The 24612-nt window shown below is 55.7% G+C and overlaps 1 protein-coding gene across 1 annotated transcript in view; it reads left to right on the top strand.

Annotated features, from left to right (window-relative positions):
* The first annotated feature begins 3217 nt into the window (after positions 1-3217).
* The window catches only part of LOC138505002 (embryonic protein UVS.2-like), a 98261-nt gene continuing 76866 nt past the window's right edge, over positions 3218-24612 (top strand). The window contains exon 1 of the mRNA XM_069625361.1: positions 3218-3274. Coding sequence (XP_069481462.1) covers positions 3218-3274 — 57 coding nt within the window. The remainder of the gene's footprint in view (positions 3275-24612) is intronic.

Below are 24612 nucleotides of genomic sequence, written 5' to 3'. Positions count from 1 at the left end.
GTTGGGCATGACACAGAAGGGGAACATGATGAGGATGAGCCAGGCGGGCATAGTTGAGAGGCAATGTTAGTTGGGTCATGAAGCTAAGGGGGTGCTAAATGCTGTTGGCTGGGCTCATGCATGTAAGCACCATGGTCAGTTACAGGCGATTCGGCATATACGTGTACAGCTTAGTCTATGTTTTTAACAGGGTGGACAGATTAAGTTATACTAGTGCTCTAACAAGTAACTACTTCTGGTGTACAAGTGGCATGCACAGATAGGCAGGTTTCATTTTGTTAAAGCAGTGCAAGAAGTAGGCTGAAATCATCTTAGCTAGTATGGTGCAGTAACAGGCTAGTATACATTTGCAAAATACAACCCTCTAGATTCGAATTTGGTACACTCTTGCAAAAAAGCTTATCGCTAGAACATTCTCAAAGCTGGCTAAATTCGTTTCAATGCAGGCAGGTTGAAAGAGAAAGACATTCATGGGTACTAGGCCTAAGTAGTGCAACCATCTAGATTCGAATTTGGTACAGTCTGTCAAAAAAGCTTATCGCTAGAACCTTCTCAAAGCTAGCTAAATTCGTTTTCAATGCAGGCAGGTTGAAAGAGAAAGACATTCATGGGTACTAGGCCTATGTAGTGCAACCATCTAGATTCGAATTTGGTACAGTCTGCCAAAAAAGCTTATCGCTAGAACCTTCTCAAAGCTAGCTAAATTCGTTTTCAATGCAGGCAGGTTGAAAGAGAAAGACATTCATGGGTACTACGCCTAAGTAATGCAAGCATATGGATCAAGGTAGCATGAGCATATGATGAAATTAGCATAGGCGCCAGGTACGTGGCGATAGACACGGGGCAATTCCCTCAACGATTACAATCGCGACTTAGTGTGCAGGAATAGTGCAGTGTGCATGATGGGGCAGGGCCGGTCGTGGTGCACACAGCATTTCTCAGAAAAATGTACCTTATGAAGTGGACAGGTAGGGACAGGTCAGAGACCTTAGTGCAGGCCTTGGTGCTGTGGCCGGCTATGCCTCCCGGCTTGCCGATAGGCTGCTTATTAAGGTGGATGGGCCAATAGGCAGGTCTCAGGCTCGGATGTGCCTGTTCCAGGAAGTAGGCAGGTCCATTAGAATCGGTCGGCCATCTTGGAATGGTGGCCGCGGATCGTAGTAGAATGCTGTAATCACACACACGGCAAGGTGATTACACACGATTGCGGGCTTTGAAACAGCTGATTGCTTAATGTTGCAGGCAGAATATTCGTGCGCGATTGAGGGGGCGCTTTCACATGGAATTCTGCAGATTGCAGAGTGAGTGGGAGAAGAGCTCAGGGCCCTACCTCAGATATGGGCGAAGCACCTGCCAATTCTGCACCCGCTTCACTCCCCCCCCCCTCACGGTGCTGTAATTAATGAAGGACAAACAATACAGGTGTACACAATTAGGATACATTGCAGAAATGAAGGTACACAATATAGACAACATTTACAACCTCAAGGTCCATCATAATGTGAAATAAGCATAGCACACAAGCGGCTCCAAAATTAAAAGGGAGGTACAAGATAAGAGACATAGAGCCTCATCGCGAGTTGGGCGGTAGCCCTTAAATGTGGAGGTAATGTTATTAACGCCGTATTTAAGGGCTGGCCCTATCACGAGTCTGGCTTATTTACCCCAGCTCTGAGCTGGGTGTAAATTTGCCATAGAAATGCCCATTTCCGGTGCAATTCCTGCCAGCGGTATTACCATGCGGTAAATCTCCTTAAAAATTCCCCATTTCATTCCTATAGACCCAATGGGGGATGGGGATTAACAGTTAGCGCCCAACCCGTGATCTAATACTGCCAGACCGATGGGCGCTAACACTAATATAGTTGGGATCAGGCCCATACAATGGGCTGAAGTAAGTGAATAGTGATAAAGACAGCATCAATAAAACTGAAGAGAGTCAATATGCTTCAATAAATAGAGAGAATGAAAACGAGGACTGAGGGCGGAGACAATGTGTCAAGGTCTAGGAGGGAGATAGATGGATAAGAGAGCAGGGGAACAATGGGAAGGGAAGGGAATGGGAATTTCCAATAAAGGAGAGTGGCATGACCTATAGAGTGTATTCTGAATGATGAATATGTAGGGGATAGGTTAGGTGCAGGTTGTGCTCATTAAGCCTTTCTGTGGTGTCAAATATATCCGTATGTGATGTTAAATAGGTTGACTTGTGCTTACTCTGTTAATTGATGATTGTATGCTGAAGAAAAAATTGCTCACGTCAGGACGGGAATATGGTTTCAAGCAACAAATTTGAATATTCATAAAAATGAGGTTAGACAGCGGATAAGAGGTTTGTGCCTAACATATGACACCACAATGCACTTAATAGTGCTGAAGCTTGGCATATTTTCAGCTAATTATAAATCTCTACATAATTTTACATTTTTACATTTTAGATGTTTTCAGAAGGTGACCTTTTCGTTTCTGGTTTACCAGGGAGCGGGAGAGAGGGCAGGTTCACAGAACATTTTCCTCAATTGAACATTGAGCTCAATGGGGCCAATTCACAAAACACATTTGGCATCGATTTGGTGAGGTACAAAGCAACATTTGCATTGTACAGTTGCAATTCCCTGCATGCAATTCTCCTGATTCCCAGAAGGCACTTGCCTGCAGTGGGAGAGGTTGGTTGCATGTGCCAGGCACCATCAGCTAGACACCTTCATGCATGTTCAGTGAGTGTATTTTCAGTGAGGGACTTGGAATGAGCCATGCTTGCAAATGCACATTGACACTTTCCCCCCTGTTTCAGGTGCAGCAATGCAAAAACAATGTGTCAGTTGCAACGCATATATTAAGAGACTGGTTGGGCACCATACTCAACAAACTGCAGTGAAAACGCCCTCGGCACCAGGACATGAACCTATCAGAATATGATGAACCCTGGGATCCCCCCACCCCCCAAGTTCTGTTGGGTCAAACAGACCCTCTGAACAATATTTTAAGAATTATTTTTGGCATTGAATTAAGAGAATTATTTGTGAAGATAGAAGCTCACAAAGAAATGGAGGATGCCATTGCCATCCTTCATTTAATGTGGTTTGGGAACCAACCAGACGGCCAAACCGGATGCCATTTGAGCTGTTTGCCCGACTTAACCAGTTGAGAGTACTTCAGTAGTATTCACTGGTGATACAGGTATCTCACCATATTACATATTTGATGATTCATAAGCATGGTGCATGCTGACACAGATTCAGCCCTGATGATGGACATTGTCAGAAATGCACTGGTAGGCTGTGTTTTCAATCTGTGTCCTTGCTGTGCTTTTGAATTAAATGATTGAATCATCATGGGTATTATGTGGGATTTATTCTTTTTGACTAAATGTTCACAAATAATTCTCTTAATGCAATACCAGGAACAATTCTTAAAATATTGTTTAAGGGATCTGGTTGATCCATTGGTGAGCACACGGTACTAGGGGACGATCTCCAGGTTCATCATTTTCAGTGGAGACTCAGCCATCATTGCGCTTTCCCCTTCAGCTGACCTACTCTGGGGTAGAACATGCTCTATGAAGAACAGCCGGATGGCCTGCTGCATCTCTGAGCCCATCCCTTTGTGAAGCATGGATGCCGGTGCACAGCCCTTTGCGTGAAAACGCGGCAAGCAGACCGTTCCAGTGTTTTTAGGCTATTATGTCTACAATTAAGAATTATTCATTGAAAATATTTTTTATAAACTGATTATGAAATAGAGACCAACTGTAATCATTGTTAAAGACATAGGGCCTCATTACACGGATGGCGGTAAGGGTTTACCGGTACCAGTATTTTACCGGTAAATCCTTACCGACTTACTACGAGGTCCCTTTGCGGGTTGGGGAATTTGACGCCTGCTTTTTGCAGGCGGTAAAAACCAACCCGCAAATGGACCAGGGAGCTAATTACGGGACCGCAATTAGCGCCTTCCCCATTCCCATAGAGCCCTATGGGGAAACAATGGGAATGGGGAAGGGCAATGGTGGAAGGGGGAATTACCGCCCCGCCAACCTTGGAATAGGGTGGTAATTCCCCTTTCCACCCAGGCGGTGCCGGTATTTTACCGGCATGACCATGGCTCTAATAGCGCCATGGTTCACCGCCATCCGTGTAATGAGGCCCATAGTAAACTGTTGCGAAAAAGTAATATCAGATTGATTTACTTACAGATTTACTACATATATGCTTAATTCCTGATCCCTACTTTGTAAAACTACAAAGTTTCATGACTGTGTTATCAATTTGCACCAAGACCAATGTTTTCTTTCTTACTCCAACTTTTCAATGGGTTGCATCTGCAACGAATCAAATTTGCTGGCAAACTTTATTGCAGCAATTCATTTGAATTAAACTGAAGCCAGAAATGCCTGCAGTAAATTATACCAGTAGCTGTGAAGCACCCAATGTTTTGTGTATTTTGAAATCTTCCCAAAACATGCATCTATAGGGCTGGACTTTCACTTTAGGCACAAATGTAGATGTTTACTTATACACATGTATGTCATATGGGGACTGATTACAAAAGCGTTTTTCAATGGGAACATCGCACTGAAAAAACGCTTTGTAAATCAGGCCCAAGTTTGGGTACACAAAAGATATTTTTGTCGCCCACACTGCCACTCCTTGGACCTCATTACGAGTATGGGGGTGCAGGAAAAAACAGTGGTAATGCAGCAGCAATCCTGTTACCACTGCATTACCAGATCTCCGTTCAACAACTTTGGTGGTTAGGTGGAAGTTTTTCCTCCTGCAAAATGCTGGAGGTAAATCCTCCACCGAACCACCAAAAATAGCAAAAACCAGGAAAGTACTGCCATCAGAAATTCGGCCAAAATCTCCATGGAGTCCTATAGACTCCAGAAATGGGGACTTACACTCTGGGAACAAGTCGCAGTGACAGTAATTCTGTACAGCGGTATTTTGTCAGATTTACCACTGAAATACTGCCAAACTTGGAACAAGTCCCAATGTCTTCTACCGCCTTCACCAATGTAGAAAAAAATCTGAAATTACCTATAATCTTCTTGGCACAATATTGTGAGCAACGCAAAGGGAGGGTAGTTGATGGTTCCTAATCAGACACATTTGATTCTACATTTGCTAGCTATGGCTAACACTATTCACAATGAGTGGTTTGGTTTGTTGTGAGAAATGAGCAGGTCACTGTATGCAAAAAGGTGACCACCATTTTTCTTGGGCACTTTGCTCCAGCACTGATCAAAGGTGCCTGACTTTAATGTATTAAAGGGTCTGAGACACCCACATGGGTGTTTCAAGCACTTTACACAATTAGAGGCATGCTTTTAGAGGGTCTAGGATCATGAAATATCAAACAAAGAAAACATTGTTTCTTATCCTGTTTTAGAGATACAACTGCTAGCTGGACAGCAGTGATTCTTTCGGCTGCCCCCCTGGTTAAAAACGAGTGCAGAGAAGGGTAAAAAAAAGAGTGCTTTGCATCAAGCATCCCCTCTGTGCCTCTTCCAAATGCTTTCTATTGTTATGCATTTTAAAGTGCAGTCTGTTTGTGAATCATAGAAACGTCCCCTTATACCACATGGGTTGTATGCATTCCAATAGACTGGATTAATCGGAATGGGTGCATCTGTGATGTGCACATTCAGAAGACATTTGTGAATGTTCACATCATTTCATACTCAATTGAAGACAGTGGCACAGTGCATTCCTTTGTTTGTGTCACAAAAACAACTTCCTAAAGGAATTTATCTGCAAATTAAATGCTGTGAAGATATACATTGACAGGGTAATTCATAGAATCTCGCAGAAAAGTGTCGCAAGCGGTTGGCGCAGAGTGTCCGCGTGCGATTGACTGCGCCAGGCACGTGCGATAAAACCGATTTCCGCGCACAGCGTATTCATGGATTTTAGGCTTCCAACCCAGCCGTGGCGGCAGAGAATCGCAGCGACCCTGCAGCAGCGCCAGTAACGCCCCCAAGAACGCCCTCGCGCAAGGAAAAGCCATCAAAATCGCTAAATCATCGCAAAGGGCTGCGCTAACCCTGGACCAGTTCACCGGGCTGGCAAACAGCAAACGCCAAGCGGGGAACGTGCATTGCAGGGGTGCGCGGGAAGTTCCACACGCGACTGGCCCCGTGCGAGCAGGGTACGTGTATTACATGGGTGCGGGGGAAGTTCCACACGCGATTCCATCAGGGTACGTGTATTTCAGGGGTGCGCGGGAAGTCACACACCCAAATGGGCCAGTGCGAGCAGGGTACGTGTATTCCATGGGTGCGCGGGAAGTTCCACACGCGATTTCATCAGGGTATGTGTATTTCAGGGGTGCGCGGGAATTTCCACACGCGATTGGGCCCGTGCGAGCAGGGTACGCGTATCTCAGGGGTGCGCGGGAAGTTCCACACGCAATTTCATCAGGGTACGTGTATTTCAGGGGTGCGCGGGAAGTCCCACATGCGATTGGCCCAGTGCAAGCAGGGTACGTGTATTTCAGGGTGCGCGGGAAGTTCCACACGCGATAGTCCCAGTGCGAGCAGGGTACGTGTATTTCAGGGGTGCGCGGGAAGTTCCACACGCGATTGTCCCAGTGCGAGCAGGGTACGTGTATTTCAGGGGTGCGCGGGAAGTTGCACACGCGATTTCATCAGGGAATGTGTATTTCAGGGGTTCTGGGGAGTACTACACGTGAATTGGCCGTGTGGGTCCTCCCAGGTGTACGCTCCACAACCTCCACGGCCCCTGCAGGCAGCCCACACCACGGGGGACTACCCTGCACCCCTGCTCATGTCCCGTAGGCAGCCTATCCACCATGGGCATGCCCCCCAGCCAACCCACATGTCACCTTGCACTACTGATCAACAATGCATGTCTCCCACCACCCCCACCCCCCAGCCACCAGGGGCAGCCTCCAGCAGGCCCCCACTCATGTCCCCCTGCACCCCCACCCCCCAGCATCCAGGGTCACCCTCCACCAGGCCCCCACTCATGTCTCCCACTACCCCCACCCCCCAGCAGTGCAGGGGAAGCCTCCACCAGGCCCCCACTCATGTCTCCCACCACCCCCATCCCCCTGCCACCATGGCCACCCTCCACCAGGCCCCCACTCATGTCTCCCACCACCCCCACCCCCCTGCCACCATGGGCAGCCCCCACCAAGCCCCCACTCATGTCTCCCACCACCCCCACCCCCCTGCCACCATGGCCACCCTCCACCAGGCCCCCACTCATGTCCCCCTGCACCCCCACCCCCCAGCATCCAGGGTCACCCTCCACCAGGCCCCCACTCATGTCTCCCACCACCCCCACCCCCCAGCATCCAGGGTCACCCTCCACCAGGCCCCCACTCATATCTCCCACCACCCCCACCCCCCAGCCACCAGGGGCAGCCTCCAGCAGGCCCCCACTCATGTCCCCCTGCACCCCCACCCCCCAGCATCCAGGGTCACCTTCCACCAGGCCCCCACACATGTCTCCCACCACCCCCACCCCCCAGCAGTGCAGGGGCAGCCTCCACCAGGCCCCCACTCATGTCTCCCACCACCCCCACCCCCCAGCAGTGCAGGGGCAGCCTCCAGCAGGCCCCCACTCATGTCTCCCACCACCCCCACCCCCCAGCAGTGCAGGGGCAGCCTCCACCAGTCCCCCACTCATGTCTCCCACCACCCCCAAACCCCAGCAGTGCAGGGGCAGCCTCCAGCAGGCCCCCACTCATGTCTCCCACCACCCCCACCCCCCTGCCACCATGGCCACCCTCCATCAGGCCCCCACTCATGTCTCCCACCACCCCCACCCCCCAGCCACCAGGGGCAGCCTCCAACAGGCCCCCACTCATGTCTCCCACCACCCCCACCCCCCTGCCACCATGGCCACCCTCCACCAGGCCCCCACTCATGTCTCCCACCACCCCCACCCCCCAGCCACCAGGGGCAGCCTCCAGCAGGCCCCCACTCATGTCTCACACCACCCCCACCCCCCTGCCACCATGGCCACCCTCCACCAGGCCCCCACTCATGTCTCCCACCACCCCCACCCCCCTGCCACCATGGGCAGCCCCCACCAGGCACCCACTCATGTCTCCCACCACCCCCACCCCCCTGCCACCATGGCCACCCTCCACCAGGCCCCCACTCATGTCCCCCTGCACCCCCACCCCCCAGCATCCAGGGTCACCCTCCACCAGGCCCCCACTCATGTCTCCCACCACCCCCACCCCCCAGCATCCAGGGTCACCTTCCACCAGGCCCCCACTCATGTCTCCCACCACCCCCACCCCCCAGCCACCAGGGGCAGCCTCCAGCAGGCCCCCACTCATGTCCCCCTGCACCCCCACCCCCCAGCATCCAGGGTCACCCTCCACCAGGCCCCCACTCATGTCTCCCACCACCCCCACCCCCCAGCCACCAGGGGCAGCTTCCAGCAGGCCCCCACTCATGTCTCCCACCACCCCCACCCCCCTGCCACCATGGCCACCCTCCACCAGGCCCCCACTCATGTCTCCCACCACCCCCACCCCCCAGCCACCAGGGGCAGCCTCCAGCAGGCCCTCACTCATGTCTCCCACCACCCCACCCCCCTGCCACCATGGCCACCCTCCACCAGGCCCCCACTCATGTCTCCCACCACCCCCATCCCCCAGCAGTGCAGGGGCAGCCTCCACCAGGCCCCCACTCATGTCTCCCACCACCCCCACCCCCCTGCCACCATGGCCACCCTCCACCAGGCCCCCACTCATGTCTCCCACCACCCACACCCCCCTGCCACCATGGGCAGCCCCCACCAGGCCCCCACTCATGTCTCCCACCACCCCCACCCCCCTGCCACCATGGCCACCCTCCACCAGGCCCCCACTCATGTCCCCCTGCACCCCCACCCCCCAGCATCCAGGGTCACCCTCCACCAGGCCCCCACTCATGTCTCCCACCACCCCCACCCCCCAGCATCCAGGGTCACCTTCCACCAGGCCCCCACTCATGTCTCCCACCACCCCCACCCCCCAGCCACCAGGGGCAGCCTCCAGCAGGCCCCCACTCATGTCCCCCTGCACCCCCACCCCCCAGCATCCAGGGTCACCCTCCACCAGGCCCCCACTCATTTCTCCCACCACCCCCACCCCCCAGAAGTGCAGGGGCAGCCTCCACCAGGCCCCCACTCATGTCTCCCACCACCCCCACCCCCCAGCAGTGCAGGGGCAGCCTCCACCAGGCCCCCACTCATGTCTCCCACCACCCCCACCCCCTGCCACCATGGCCACCCTCCACCAGGCCCCCACTCATGTCCCCCTGCACCCCCACCCCCCAGCATCCAGGGTCACCCTCCACCAGGCCCCCACTCATGTCTCCCACCACCCCCACCCCCCAGCAGTGCAGGGTCACCCTCCACCAGGCCCCCACTCATGTCTCCCACCACCCCCACCCCCCAGCAGTGCAGGGGCAGCCTCCACCAGGCCCCCACTCATGTCTCCCACCACCCCCACCCCCAGCAGTGCAGGGGCAGCCTCCACCAGGCCCCCACTCATGTCCCCCTGCACCCCCACCCCCCAGCATCCAGGATCACCCTCCACCAGGCCCCCACTCATGTCTCCCACCACCCCCACCCCCCAGCATCCAGGGTCACCCTCCACCAGGCCCCCACTCATGTCTCCCACCACCCCCACCCCCCAGCCACCAGGGGCAGCCTCCAGCAGGCCCCCACTCATGTCCCCCTGCACCCCCACCCCCCAGCATCCAGGGTCACCCTCCACCAGGCCCCCACTCATGTCTCCCACCACCCCCACCCCCCAGCAGTGCAGGGGCAGCCTCCACCAGGCCCCCACTCATGTCTCCCACCACCCCCACCCCCCAGCAGTGCAGGGGCAGCCTCCACCAGGCCCCCACTCATGTCTCCCACCACCCCCACCCCCCTGCCACCATGGCCACCCTCCACCAGGCCCCCACTCATGTCCCCCTGCACCCCCACCCCCCAGCATCCAGGGTCACCCTCCACCAGGCCCCCACTCATGTCTCCCACCACCCCCACCCCCCAGCAGTGCAGGGTCACCCTCCACCAGGCCCCCACTCATGTCTCCCACCACCCCCACCCCCCAGCAGTGCAGGGGCAGCCTCCACCAGGCCCCCACTCATGTCTCCCACCACCCCCACCCCCAGCAGTGCAGGGGCAGCCTCCACCAGGCCCCCACTCATGTCCCCCTGCACCCCCACCCCCCAGCATCCAGGATCACCCTCCACCAGGCCCCCACTCATGTCTCCCACCACCCCCACCCCCCAGCATCCAGGGTCACCCTCCACCAGGCCCCCACTCATGTCTCCCACCACCCCCACCCCCCAGCCACCAGGGGCAGCCTCCAGCAGGCCCCCACTCATGTCCCCCTGCACCCCCACCCCCCAGCATCCAGGGTCACCCTCCACCAGGCCCCCACTCATGTCTCCCACCACCCCCACCCCCCAGCAGTGCAGGGGCAGCCTCCACCAGGCCCCCACTCATGTCTCCCACCACCCCCACCCCCCAGCAGTGCAGGGGCAGCCTCCACCAGGCCCCCACTCATGTCTCCCACCACCCCCACCCCCCTGCCACCATGGCCACCCTCCACCAGGCCCCCACTCATGCCCCCCTGCACCCCCACCCCCCAGCATCCAGGGTCACCCTCCACCAGGCCCCCACTCATGTCTCCCACCACCCCCACCCCCCAGCAGTGCAGGGTCACCCTCCACCAGGCCCCCACTCATGTCTCCCACCACCCCCACCCCCCAGCAGTGCTGGGTCACCCTCCACCAGGCCCCCACTCATGTCTCCCACCACCCCCACCCCCCAGCAGTGCAGGGGCAGCCTCCACCAGGCCCCCACTCATGTCTCCCACCACCCCCACCCCCCAGCAGTGCAGGGGCAGCCTCCACCAGGCCCCCACTCATGTCCCCCTGCACCCCCACCCCCCAGCATCCAGGGTCACCCTCCACCAGGCCCCCACTCATGTCTCCCACCACCCCCCAGCATCCAGGGTCACCCTCCACCAGGCCCCCACTCATGTCTTCCACCACCCCCACCCCCCAGCCACCAGGGGCAGCCTCCAGCTGGCCCCCACTCATGTCCCCCTGCACCCCCACCCCCCAGCATCCAGGGGCAGCCTCCAGCAGGCCCCCACTCATGTCCCCCTGCACCCCCACCCCCAGCATCCAGGGTCACCCTCCACCAGGCCCCCACTCATGTCTCCCACCACCCCCACCCTCCAGCAGTGCAGGGGCAGCCTCCACCAGGCCCCCACTCATGTCTCCCACCACCCCCACCCCCCTGCCACCATGGGCAGCCCCCACCAGGCCCCCACTCATGTCTCCCACCACCCCCACCCCCTGCCACCATGGCCACCCTCCACCAGGCCCCCACTCATGTCCCCCTGCACCCCCACCCCCCAGCAGTGCAGGGGCAGCCCCCACCAGGTCCTCACAATCCCCAATCATGTGCGTAATGGTCAGCCTCCACAGCCAAAAAGCCCTTCCAAGTAACCCATTCACCCACATGGAAATGGAAATCACATGTTACACCCCCAATGTTCATGAAGCTAATGAACCCATGTCCGTCACACACAATGGTTGCAATTGAATGGGAAAACACCCAACATGACATGCATAAAACCAATGAGATGATACCACACAGTGAAGTATGGAAACAAAATTGTATTGAAAAAAATAAAGAATGCTAAAGAAAGAAAACAAACTACAATGTGAATGAGAAAAAAAAGCTGCATGTCTGTATAAAAACACAAAACTGCAAATCAGAATTAAAAAAAAATGTGTCCAAAGTCAAATGTAAAAAAATCGTCATGCAATAAATAACTATGTGAAAAAATACCAAGGGTCCATGAGCCCAACTGAACAAAGGAAACCTACTAAAAAACCTACCTAAAAATTCAACTATATACAAAAAGTGGAGCAGTGTCCGTCGACTCCAAATCATAATAAGAAAGAAAGGAAACCTAAAACTAAAGAACTATATACAAAGGCGGCGGGCAAGTCCAGCGGCTCACTCCGTGCTGTCCCGGGCCAGGGCATCATCGAACTCCTGTTCGATGTCCCGGAGGCGGTCCAGTTCCATGGCCCCGAGGGTCCGCAGGGACGACGTCGTGTCCTCCTCCAACCCCCTGCGGATTGCCTCGAGGCACTCGGCCCGCCTCAGGGCCCTCCGCATGGAGTTCTCCGCCCTGACCATTGTGAGCCGCGCCTCTTCGGCCCGCCGCCGCTCCGCACCTATGGCGTGGCCCAACCGCTGCCACACGGAAGACACTCTCTGTCCTGGGTCCCCCTGCCCTCCGGCCGATGCCTGCCCCTCCGATTTCGAAAGCCCCGAGCCTTCATCTCTCCCACCATGTTGCTGCTGCTGCTGCTCTGCCTCTGCCCGTGCACTGCCTCCTGCTGCCTGCACATCCTCCGCCGGCTGGGGTGCAGTTGTTGATGTGGCCACCCCTGCTGGACCTCCGACTCCCGACTGTGGCAGGGATGCCTCCTCCACCAGCCTGGCCGAACCGTCAGAGGGAGCTCCACAGGGCACACAGGTGACTGATGGGTGGGAAGATGGCACAGAGGACGACTGGCGCGTAGGGGGTCCAGTTGAGGAGGGGGTCGGAGCAAGCCCCATCAGACAGCGGAATCCGGCCTGGGTGACCTGTCCCAGCAGGCTGACGTGGTCAACGAGCCATTCGAGATGACGTGCAGTCTCTCCATGAAAAGACTGCAGGTCACCTCGCATGGCCCGTTGACGCAACGCCACACCAGCCAGGACAGGCTCAACCCGGACCTGGATAGCCACGTCCACAGGCAGAGGAAGGCCAGTTGACGTCAGCTCATCCCCTGCCTGAAAACGGGTCTGGACGTAGGCATCCCTGCTGGTGCAAGATGATGCAGGGACAGGATCGGGGACAGGATTGCACACAGGCACCTCCGCGGCGGCCTGTGCTGCCTCCTGTCCCTGGTCCTGCACTGCACCACTAGCACCAGTGGGATCCCCACCTCCAGACCCCGTCTCTGGTGCTTGCACGGCCTCCTGCTCCACCAAACCCCCCACCAACCTGGATGACTCTGTGCCATCTTCCCCTGTTGGACCCTGTGGGGTCCCAGCTGCCCCTTCTGCTGCCGAGGAGTCCAACTGCAACCTCCGCCTCTTGGACCTCCCCCTGGCAGCTGCGCACTGGGACGCGGCACCGGACTCCTCACTCCCCGACGAGATGACCACACGGGAGGGGAGCCGGGCCTTGCGTCTCCGGCTGGCGGTCGGATCCCCGCCGCTGTGCTCCACAGCACCTTCTCCGCCCTCTTCATCAGTTGACGCTGCAGACAGGGAGAAACAAAACACAGGCATCAGGGCACTGTACAATGGACACATACACACATGACAGTTGCACATGAGTGGCATTGTCAAACCTCAGACATGGCATCACAATCCCCAACACACATGTCATTGCAACTCGCACACATGAGCCATACCACAGCCATATCGCAACTGCCACCACCATCCCTACACATACAACAGCATCAGCAGCCAAAGGGGAGCCAGACATCACATGCAACTCAGGAAGTGCACCACACATGTACACACACCACCACACTTGCATGCATGTCTACACCTCTGCCAAGTGTCGCACTGTTCAGACGGGCATCCATGTCACATCTGCCAATCAGGCTTCCACATACCGCTGTCACATGCATCCATGGTGCATCACTGTAGCACCCTTGTCAAATACACACACATGCACATGTACACAGTGCACATACATGCAGCCGAAAAAAACATACATGCCTGACATCACGGACATGTCTACTTACATACACATACATCCAAACATGTGTGCACGCACAACTGCATTAGCCATGCAAGCCCACACACACAAGCACCATCCATGTCTCACACATTACAGCCCTCGCATGTGTCAGCCCCACGGCCCTGTACACCCCCACCCATACTCGACCCCATACAAACAGATGTGCAACCTGCACAATACCGAATAATCACCACACGCACTGCTCACAATCAGGATGCATGTACACTCACCGCTCGACTCCAGACTGGTCTGCTTCTCTAGGACCTGGACGTGGAGCGCTGGGGATATGCGTTCCAGGACCCCCATCTGTTCTTCCGACAAGTGGCCCCGGCGCCCCTTGGCATCCGCTGCCTTCAAGAGGCGCCGGGTCTTGTTCAGGGTCCTGGACCTGAAGTCCTCCCAGCGCTTCCTGACATGTTGTAAGTCCCGGACTGCCACCCCCTCCGTGTTGATGGCAGTCACGATGTCAGTCCAGATCCGAGTCCGTCCTTCCTTGTCGGCGCGTGAACTTCCGAAGAGGGCATCATACTGCCCCAGGACTTGCTCCACCAGGACACCAACTTCGGTGGCACTGAAGCTGGTGCCCCTCTGCCTCTCTGGCCGGGGGTTGTCAGTGGTCACAGATGGTGTTTGCCCCGACATGACAACCCCAGAGGCAGGAGTGGGTGGGCAACTGGGTCCTGGGGCTGGGCTGTGGAGCGATGGAATTCCAGTCGGGAGTCTTCGGTTCCAGCAGGGGTGGTCACAGCAACAGCACCCCTGGCTGATGTGCAGGCAGCAAATGGCAGTGCACGTGGGCAGCAGGCAGTCAGGCAGCAGCAGATGGCAGGTGGGAGCGTGCTCGGGGCTCTGGGGGGCAGTAGTTCGGCCTTCTGGGCAGGAGCGTGGTCTTCCGTGTGCTTACGTGTGGCCAGCTTGGTACGGAGTGATTTGGCACGTGAAAATCCTGCACGTCAGCGTGAAAATCGAGGAAAGGGCCTTAGCGCGTAAGCGCGTCAGCACGCATACGCGAATCTATTGGACCAAAGGCCCTCAGCGCGTAAGCGCGTCTGTGACGTGACCCGCACGGGTGTTTCCCACACAGCACGTGATGACAGAGCACACGTGGAAAGACTGCACGTCAGAGTGTCAACGCGTGTGATTGGTGGAAATGGCCCTACACGCAGAAGTGACAAAGCGTGTAATTGGTGGAAATGGCCCTACACGCAGAAGTGACAAAGCGTGTAATTGGTGGAAATGGCCCTACACGCAGAAGTGACAAAGCGTGTAATTGGTGGAAATGGCCCTAGCGCGTACACGCCGCGTAAGTGACGCTGGACGTGTGGGCCTGTATAAAAGGTACGCGTAGAACACCATTTCCTTGTACGTGCTTTTCGTGGAGAGCGAGTGGGTGAATTCTGTACTTCTTGTCGTTTCACACGCGATTTACTTCACGGCGTTTCAAGTTCGTATTCCCTGTTACCTCTGACAGCTTTTTCTTTTTTTTCTCTTTTACTGGTTTACCTGGGCCTGTTCCCTCAAACAGTGTTCCCTTCTACTGTTGTCCTGTCTCCTCAGGCAGCGTACAAATCTTCTTTTGGCGGGGGTGTTTCCAACCAAACGCGCTCCTTTTTCACGCTCTTTTACCTGGCAGACGGTGAGTCACGCACGTATCTAACATCTGTGCTTGCCCCGTGTGTAGCCTACCCCTTCAGAGGTCATTCTAGGCTGCGTGTGACACGCATACGTTCATTCTTGTGTTACTGGGTGCCACAGCGTAGTGCAGGTTTTTCTTTCTGCACACGTGGTCTAGGAGGGGTTGCGTGCACGTCATCTCCCTTTTTTGGGGCTCCTGTGCGTAGCGTGACCCGTCATCTTTCCCCAGGGGTTACATTCAGCCTTGCTAGAGCACTAGGGTACAATTACCATCTGGTACCCTACCCCTTTGACCCCCAATTGCCCAGGAAAATAGTTTACAGCCACTCCCATACGCACATTAACATCAGTGCCATGGCTGAGAGGCGAGGATTCCGTAAGGGAGGCAAAGGTGGAAGAGCCACAAGTGGTGGCCGTGGTGGATCCGGTAGGGGACGTGGTCGTTACTTGCAGGGTGAGCCTGTCCCCCCATGTGTGGAGGACCAGTCAAGGGCACCCATAATCCCCCCCCCCTCCCGTTGAGGCTGATGTGGCTAACACCATCCATGCTCAGCCCTTGTTGGACCAGCCCATTGTGGCACCAGACCTGGCTGACTCCATGGCTGACTTCCAGGTCAGCAGGCCTATGACACGTGCGCTGGTGCACATTGATGTCACCATGCCACGTGCATCTGGGGCAGCAAGGTCATCTGCTGCACCAAGTAGGCAGGGCGGAGAGGCTGCAGGGGCAGCTGCGGCTCCATCCACCCCAGCACTCACACACCCAGCCCGGACAGTGTCGGTCCTAGTCCATGCTGCTGACATTCCCCCTGACACCATCACACTAGAGCCAATGCCTGCACCAACTCCCATGCTGAGTGTGCAATCCCACACTCCTGATACAGAGTCCACCAGGGCTCCTGCCCCTAGTGTCCAGAGCGGCGCAGGACACTCAGGACCACCACCACCTTCCAAGCGGAAGAGGAAGAGTGCTCGTCCGGCACAGGCTGATGCCCCAGACACGGCTACACAGTCCGGCCCGTCCAGGAAGCCCAGCTTCACGGATGACGAACTGAATGCACTTGTCGAGTATGTGTCCGCACATGACAACGAGATGGTCATTGTTGCAGGATCCAAGACCACACCTGCACAACGCCAGGCACACTGGCAGACCGTTGCGGACATCGTAAGTGCCCTTGGAATCGTGAGGCGCACAGCCAATGATTGCTATAAGCGCTGGAATGACCTAAAGCGCAGGGCAAAGAGTAAGCTGGCCTCAAGTCATGCCGCAACTCTAGTGACTGGAGGTGGGTCTCCAGTAGAAGACATGGAACTCACTCCACATGAGTCAGTCGCTGGGACCTACGTCACGGAGGAACAGATCCAAGGCGTGGGAGATTTGGCTGATTACGAGGCATTGTCCGGTGAGTGCACATGCATGTGTGTGTCATCCATGTGCATGGTGTGTGTGAGGGCTTCTGTTTGTGTGCCAGGTGAGAGTGTGTGCGCCTGAGTCGTATGGGTCAGCCATGTGCTTCATGCAATACATCCTGCGCAGCTGCATTTGGCCAGAGCAGTATCCCTCCTGCCAACAGTAGGCATCTAGCCCAACTGCACGCCAGTTGCCCTTGAAGTGTCACCTTGCCACAACATTGTTGCTTAATTTTTCACTGTTCATTTAGTCAGATTGTTTGCATTCCACCGCTTTTACTAGGCATGTCGCAGTCCTCTAGTCACATGTCTGACATGGCTATGGTAAAGTGGAGTGACTTTGTTACCTGGATATCATTTGTTCAAACATGTCCCTGTGCAATTGGACCATTTCGGACTGGCAGCTCCAGGTGAAGAATCTGACCTGTTTGAATTAGAAAAGCTATTACATGCGGGAACTGGACTGAATGAATAGGTGCTGCCCTCCTCTACATCTTCACTCAATAGCAATGGTACATGCCATCTGTGTGATGGCATGTGTGTTTCACCTGGCAATCACAGGCCAATGTGTGATGCCACTGCCAGGCAGCATGCAGAAAATGTGTTCATCTTCCATCTTAGTGTCATCAGTGTGTGCCATTTGCCTGCCCTTCATACGCAGTGAGGGTGCATGATTGGGAGGGTTTTAGTCATGTGGGACATGTGTCAAACAAGTATTGGTTCTCTTGCTTCTCAGCCCTCATTGTGTGCCATGGTGCTAATGCCTGTTTCCATTTCTTTGTTTTTATGTCTTTGCAGGGGAAGACGCACCTGATACTGCTGGGGTTGTGGAGATGGTGCAGACCCAGGAGGGGTCCGAGGGCCGACCAACCACCAGTGAGGGACGTGGTGTGGTGGTGGGTGAGAACCCACAAGTGCTGCAGGTCGTGCTCTCAAGGGGTGTCTCTGGCTGCACCTCCCCGAGCTGTACTCAGGTGTTGAATCGGATGAGACCTACGTGCCGTCGCAGGTGAGTGTTCCAGGGAGGGATTCTGTTCTGTCCCACCCACCTGCACCAGGGTCAGAACCCTCAATGGGGATGTCAGTGTTGGCAGCTACGCCTTTGGTGGTTACGGATGCAGGGTCACACTCCGCGACATCTGATCCTGTTCCTGGGCCAGCAGATCAGAGGGGGAATGCAGTCCTGCAACCTCAGGCAGTGCCGGCACAGCAAGGCGCAGTTCGCCTTGCCCCAGACAGGTGTGGTGCCCGCCGACGTGGTGGCCGTACGCCACCTGGCAATACCGCATGGGAGCAATCCATTTACGGTATGGCAACCCAACAGGCAGCATCATCCGAGATGATGGCTCAGGCCATGGATAGGGTGGCCACTTCCATTGTCCCCCCTGAAAGGCTGATGGAGCGACTAGAGCAGGCAACCGACTCCATCTGCCAGTCACACAGGGAGGACATGTTGGGGTCCAACAGGGACAGGCGGGCGGCACTGGCGACTCTGCAGGAGGCCATCTCCATTGAGTCCCAGGGCCACAGGGAAGCCCTGAGGCAGGAGCTCCTTCACCTCAGGACGACTCTTGTTGAGCTTGAGGCTTCAACGCACCAAAGGACAGAACAGCAGCTGGAGCGTCTCACCCGTACGCTCTCAGCTGAGATGCAGGCAACGAGGGCGGAGGTCCGGGCATCCCGTGAGTTGTTGCATGTGGACCTCCGCACACTCATCCTCCAGAACCAGACCTACCACACCCGCATGCTTGCAGCCATGGAGGAGCAGACTAGGGCCTTGCGTGGGCTGCCTCCCATAGTGCAACCACCTCCGGATGCAGCTGCACAGGGTGATAATAGCGACAGCAGTGATACTCCCACAATAGGGTAGCCGTGTGGGCCATGAGCCCATGGAGGTGTTTTATTTTCCCAGGATCCACGCAGGTGGGTTCTGGTGTGCATCCTGTCCTCGGACCTCCTGGGTGGCCTCCCCAACCCCCCCGAGCCCATCAATGGCCATTTTTGATTTATTTTTATTTTTATTTTTATTTTTATTTATTTTATTCCCAATTTTTTTGGGACGATTTGTTGGCTTCCGTGGTTCCTGTGTTTGCATACGCTGCATTGTGGCTGGGCACATGCAGGCTTGTATTGTATTTGGTTCAGATGCTTGGGTTTGAGTCACACACACCCCTCCTGCTTCCCGTTTCCATGGGCTTGCAAAGGGTGTGCCCAAGTGACAGTGAATTACACAGTGACGTTGGACTCCCATGAGCTGTGTGGGCAGTCTGTAGTCAATACTGTGTATACATTCCTAGTGCATATTGCTGTTGTGTTGTACACTGCATGTTGCATTGATGTGTAACTCATCTTCTGTGTCTACCTCCCAATTTGCAGGTCCCTTCCTCATGTCTACACAAGGACCTCTAGTCTGGAGATGGGGTACATGTTGGCAGCAGTGCACCTACAACTCTACATGGTGCCAACACTGCACAGTTGGTAGTGGTGGGAGTGCAGGCATTTCCAGGTGGTGAGACTACTAATATTTTACATTTGTGATGTCATGTTAATGGTAGTACGTGCTCAAGTTTGTTGTTGGTCCGGCATTACTGTGAGCATTTCAGGTGTTGCAAGTTTCTAATAGGGACACTGTACATTGTGACACTAGTGTCATGTTGTGGGGATTACTTTGTTTACCTGCAAATAGCATGACATGGCACGGTGTGTCGTGTGGCGGTGCTGAGGTTGGGTTGGCTGACATGGCACTGTCCTCTTGTTGCATTTTGCAAGTGGGTATTCATTTTAGCTGCTTGAATGTGTAACTTCACAAAACTGCATTGGTGGTGTCTGTGTGGGTAGGGATGCACACATTGTGACACTTCCAGGTGAACAATCTCAGGCTGATATGGTTTTGACGGTTCATTCTCCAGACATTCAGGATCAGTGTCAGGTTGAGTCATCATTGATTGTCAGATGGAATGTGCCAGGGCAGTGTGCACTCCACAGGGGTGTGATTTCTATGTGAAGTAATTAGCCACTAGCTGTGTACGGGTTGCCTCCCCCCGTGCCCTTTCCCCTCCCATGCGCAGCGGCTGTGCATGTGGTTGGGGATGTGGTGCCACCACCATGTCCACGGCCTGGCCCCTGCGTGTTGCAACGTTGTGCAGGACACATGCTGCCACTATGATCCTGCACACTACTGGGGGAGTGTACAACAGCTGCCCGCCAGAACGGTCAAGGGAGCGAAAGCGTGACTTCAGCACTCCGAATGTGCGCTCCACTATGCCCCGGGTTGTAATGTGGGCTGCGTTATATCTTACCTGGGGTGGCGTGGTGGGGTTCCGAATTGGCGTCATCATGTGGGGGCTGAGAGGGTAGGCACTGTCCCCTGTGGAGGTGGTGATTGGTATCATTGGTGGGGTTGTGACCTTGCTCAGTATCTGACATGCATGCATGTGCAGTGGCATTCATACTCACCAAGCAGCCATGTATCGCCATGCCGCCCAGCTTCTAGGTCCCGGCTTAGGGTGGACATTCGGTAAATGAAGCTGTCGTGGGTTGACCCGGGATAGTTGGCATATACTGAGGTGATGATTCCCTTGGCATTACATACTACCTGCACATTGATGGAATGCCAGTGCTTGCGGTTCCTATAGATATGCTCAGATGCCCTGGGGGGACGTAGAGCCACATGGGTGCAGTCGATGGCACCTAGCACTTTGGGGAATCGTGCCACAGCGTAAAAATCCAGGGCGGCAGCATGCCTTTCTGCAGGGGTTCTGGTCAGGTATATGTGCCTGCGGACTGATGGGCGTGCAGTGATGATGTTCAAGACCTGGTGTAGGCAGCGTGACTGGGTGGCCTGTGATACACCACCCACAATGGCACTTGTCCGCTGAAATGATCCAGTGGCTAAGAAGTGCAGTACATTGAGGACCTTCTCCAGGGGGCTGAGTGCTTGGGAGCACAGGGTGGGTGATGTGAGGTCATCCTCCCACTCACTCACCAGGTCCAGTATGATGTGTGGTGGAAACCTGTACCTCCCATGCACCTGGTCATCAGGTATCCCGAAAAGGCTGGTTCTGGGTGGGAATATTCTGGCCCTGACTAACCTCCTCCTCCTCCTTTGGTAGGCCACGCCCACTGCTGCTAGGAACGGTATGTTCATCCTGGGTCTGAGCTAGTTATTTTGTTAGCGCGCAAATCAATGCGTTGCGCGTGTTGTAGGCGAGCGTGTGTCCCGCGCACCCCTGAAATCCAGTACCCAGTCCAATAGCGTGTGGAAATTTCCGCGCACCCCGGGATACAGGTGTCCTGACGTACTTGCGTGTGTAAGTGTCCGCGCACCCCTGATATACACGTACATAGGCCAATCGCGTGTACGCGCACTTTTGTCCTATTACACGCGATGACACACTGACGAGCTGTCCAATGACACGCGATGAGACTCTGACCTGCTGTCCAATTACACGCGATGACACTCTGACGTGCAGTCTTTCCACGTGTGCTCTGTCATCACGTGCTGTGTGGGAAACACCCGTGCGGGTCACGTCACAGACGCGCTTACGCGCTGAGGGCCTTTGGTCCAATAGATTCGCGTATGCGTGCTGACGCGCTTACGCGCTAAGGCCCTTTCCTCGATTTTCACGCTGACGTGCAGGATTTTCACGTGCCAAATCACTCCGTACCAAGCTGGCCACGCGTAAGCACACGGAAGACCACGCTCCTGCCCAGAAGGCCGAACTACTGCCCCCCAGAGCCCCGAGCACGCTCCCACCTGCCATCTGCAGCTGCCTGACTGCCTGCTGCCCACGTGCACTGCCATTTGCTGCCTGCACATCAGCCAGGGGTGCTGTTGCTGTGACCACCCCTGCTGGAACCGAAGACTCCCGACTGGAATTCCATCGCTCCACAGCCCAGCCCCAGGACCCAGTTGCCCACCCACTCCTGCCTCTGGGGTTGTCATGTCGGGGCAAACACCATCTGTGACCACTGACAACCCCCGGCCAGAGAGGCAGAGGGGCACCAGCTTCAGTGCCACCGAAGTTGGTGTCCTGGTGGAGCAAGTCCTGGGGCAGTATGATGCCCTCTTCGGAAGTTCACGCGCCGACAAGGAAGGACGGACTCGGATCTGGACTGACATCGTGACTGCCATCAACGCGGAGGGGGTGGCAGTCCGGGACTTACAACATGTCAGGAAGCGCTGGGAGGACTTCAGGTCCAGGACCCTGAACAAGGCCCGGCGCCTCTTGAAGGCAGCGGATGCCAAGGGGCGCCGGGGCCACTTGTAGGAAGAACAGATGGGGGTCCTGGAACGCATATCCCCAGCGCTCCACGTCCAGGTCCTAGAGAAGCAGACCCGTCTGGAGTCGAGCGGTGAGTGTACATGCATCCTGATTGTGAGCAGTGCGTGTGGTGATTATTCGGTATTGTGCAGGTTGCACATCTGTTTGTATGGGGTTGAGTATGGGTGGGGGTGTACAGGGCCGTGGGGCTGACACATGTGAGGGCTGTAATGTGTGAGACATGGATGGTGCTTGTGTGTGTGGGCTTGCATTGCAAATGCAGTTGTGCGTGCACACATGTTTGGATGAATGTGTATGTAAGTAGACATGTCCGTGATGTCAGACATGTATGTTTTTTTCGGCTGCATGTATGTGCACTGTGTACATGTGCATGTGTGTGTATTTGACAAGGGTGCAACAGTGATGCAACATGGATGCATGTGACAGCGGTATGTGGAAGCCTGATTGGCAGATGTGACATGGATGCCTGTCTGAACAGTGCGACACTTGGCAGAGGTGTAGACATGCATGCAAGTGTGGTGGTGTGTGTACATGTGTGGTGCACTTCCTGTGTTGCATATGATGTCTGGCTCCCCTTTGGCTGCTGATGCTGTTGTATGTGTAGGGATGGTGGTGGCAGTTGCGATATGGCTGTGGTATGGCTCATGTGTGCGAGTTGCAATGACATGTGTGTTGGGGATTGTGATGCCATGTCTGAGGTTTGACAATGCCACTCATGTGCAACTGTCATGTGTGTATGTGTCCATTGTACAGTGCCCTGATGCCTGTGTTTTGTTTCTCCCTGTCTGCAGCGTCAACTGATGAAGAGGGCGGAGAAGGTGCTGTGGAGCACAGCGGCGGGGATCCGACCGCCAGCCGGAGACGCAAGGCCTGGCTCCCCTCCCGTGTGGTCATCTCGTCGGGGAGTGAGGAGTCCGGTGCCGCGTCCCAGGCCGCAGCTGCCGGGGGGAGGTCCAAGAGGCGGAGGTTGCAGTTGGACTCCTCGGCAGCAGAAGGGGCAGCTGGGACCCCACAGGGCCCAACAGGGGAAGATGGCACAGAGTCATCCAGGTTGGTGGGGGGTTTGGTGGAGGAGGAGGCCGTGCAAGCACCAGAGACGGGGTCTGGAGGTGGGGATCCCACTGGTGCTAGTGGTGCAGTGCAGGACCAGGGACAGGAGGCAGCACAGGCCGCCGCGGAGGTGCCTGTGTGCAATCCTGTCCCCGATCCTGTCCCTGCATCATCTTGCACCAGCAGGGATGCCTACGTCCAGACCGGTTTTCAGGCAGGGGATGAGCTGACGTCAACTGGCCTTCCTCTGCCTGCGGACGTGGCCATCCAGGTCCGGGTTGAGCCTGTCCTGGCTGGTGTGGCGTTGCGTCAACGGGCCATGCGAGGTGACCTGCAGTCTTTTCATGGAGAGACTGCACGTCATCTCGAATGGCTCGTTGACCACGTCACCCTGCTGGGACAGGTCACCCAGGCCGGATTCCTCCGTCTGATGGGGCTTGCTCCGACCCCCTCCTCAACTGACCCCCTACGCGCCAGTCGTCCTCTGTGCCATCTTCCCACCCATCAGTCACCTGGGTGCCCTGTGGAGCTGCCTCTGACGGTGCGGCCAGGCTGGTGGAGGAGGCATCCCTGCCACAGTCGGGAGTCGGAGGTCCAGCAGGGGTGGCCACATCAACAACTGCACCCCAGCCGGCGGAGGATGTGCAGGCAGCAGGAGGCAGTGCACGGGCAGAGGCAGAGCAGCAGCAGCAGCAACATGGTGGGAGACATGAAGGCTAAGGGCTTTCGACATCGGAGGGGCAGGCATCAGCCGGAGGGCAGGGGGACCCAGGATAGAGAGTGTCTTCCGTGTGGCAGCGGTTGGGCCACGCCATAGGTGCGGAGCGGCGGCGGGCGGAAGAGGCGCGGCTCACAATGGTCAGGGCGGAGAACTCCATGCGGAGGGCCCTGAGGCGGGCCGAGTGCCTCGAGGCAATCCGCAGGGGGTTGAAGGAGGACACGGCGTCGTCCCTGCGGACCCTCAGGGCCATGGAACTGGACCGCCTCCGGGACATCGAACAGGAGTTCGATGATGCCCTGGCCCGGGACAGCACGGAGTGAGCCGCTGGACTTGCCCGCCGCCTTTGTATATAGTTCTTTAGTTTTAGGTTTCCTTTCTTTCTTATTATGATTTGGAGTCGACGGACACTGCTCCACTTTTTGTATATAGTTTTTGGTAGGTTTATTAGTAGGTTTCCTTTGTTCAGTTGGGCTCATGGACCCTTGGTAGTTTCTTACATAGTTATTTGTTGCATGGAGATTTTTTTACATTTGACTTTGGACGACATTTGTTTGGATTCTGATTTGCATTTTATTTTTTTTTATACAGACATGCAGCTTTTTTTTTTTCATCCCCATTGTAGTTTGTTTCCTTTCTTTGGCATTCTTTATTTGTTTAAATACAATTTTGGTTTCCATACTTCAATGTGTGGTATCATCTCATTGG

Source organism: Ambystoma mexicanum, chromosome 11 (assembly GCF_040938575.1).
Source record: "Ambystoma mexicanum isolate Mex_15411 chromosome 11, UKY_AmexF1_1, whole genome shotgun sequence".
NCBI lineage: Eukaryota > Metazoa > Chordata > Amphibia > Caudata > Ambystomatidae > Ambystoma > Ambystoma mexicanum.
Note: the sequence above shows the minus strand (reverse complement) of the source record. Positions and strands in the feature narration are given on the sequence as shown.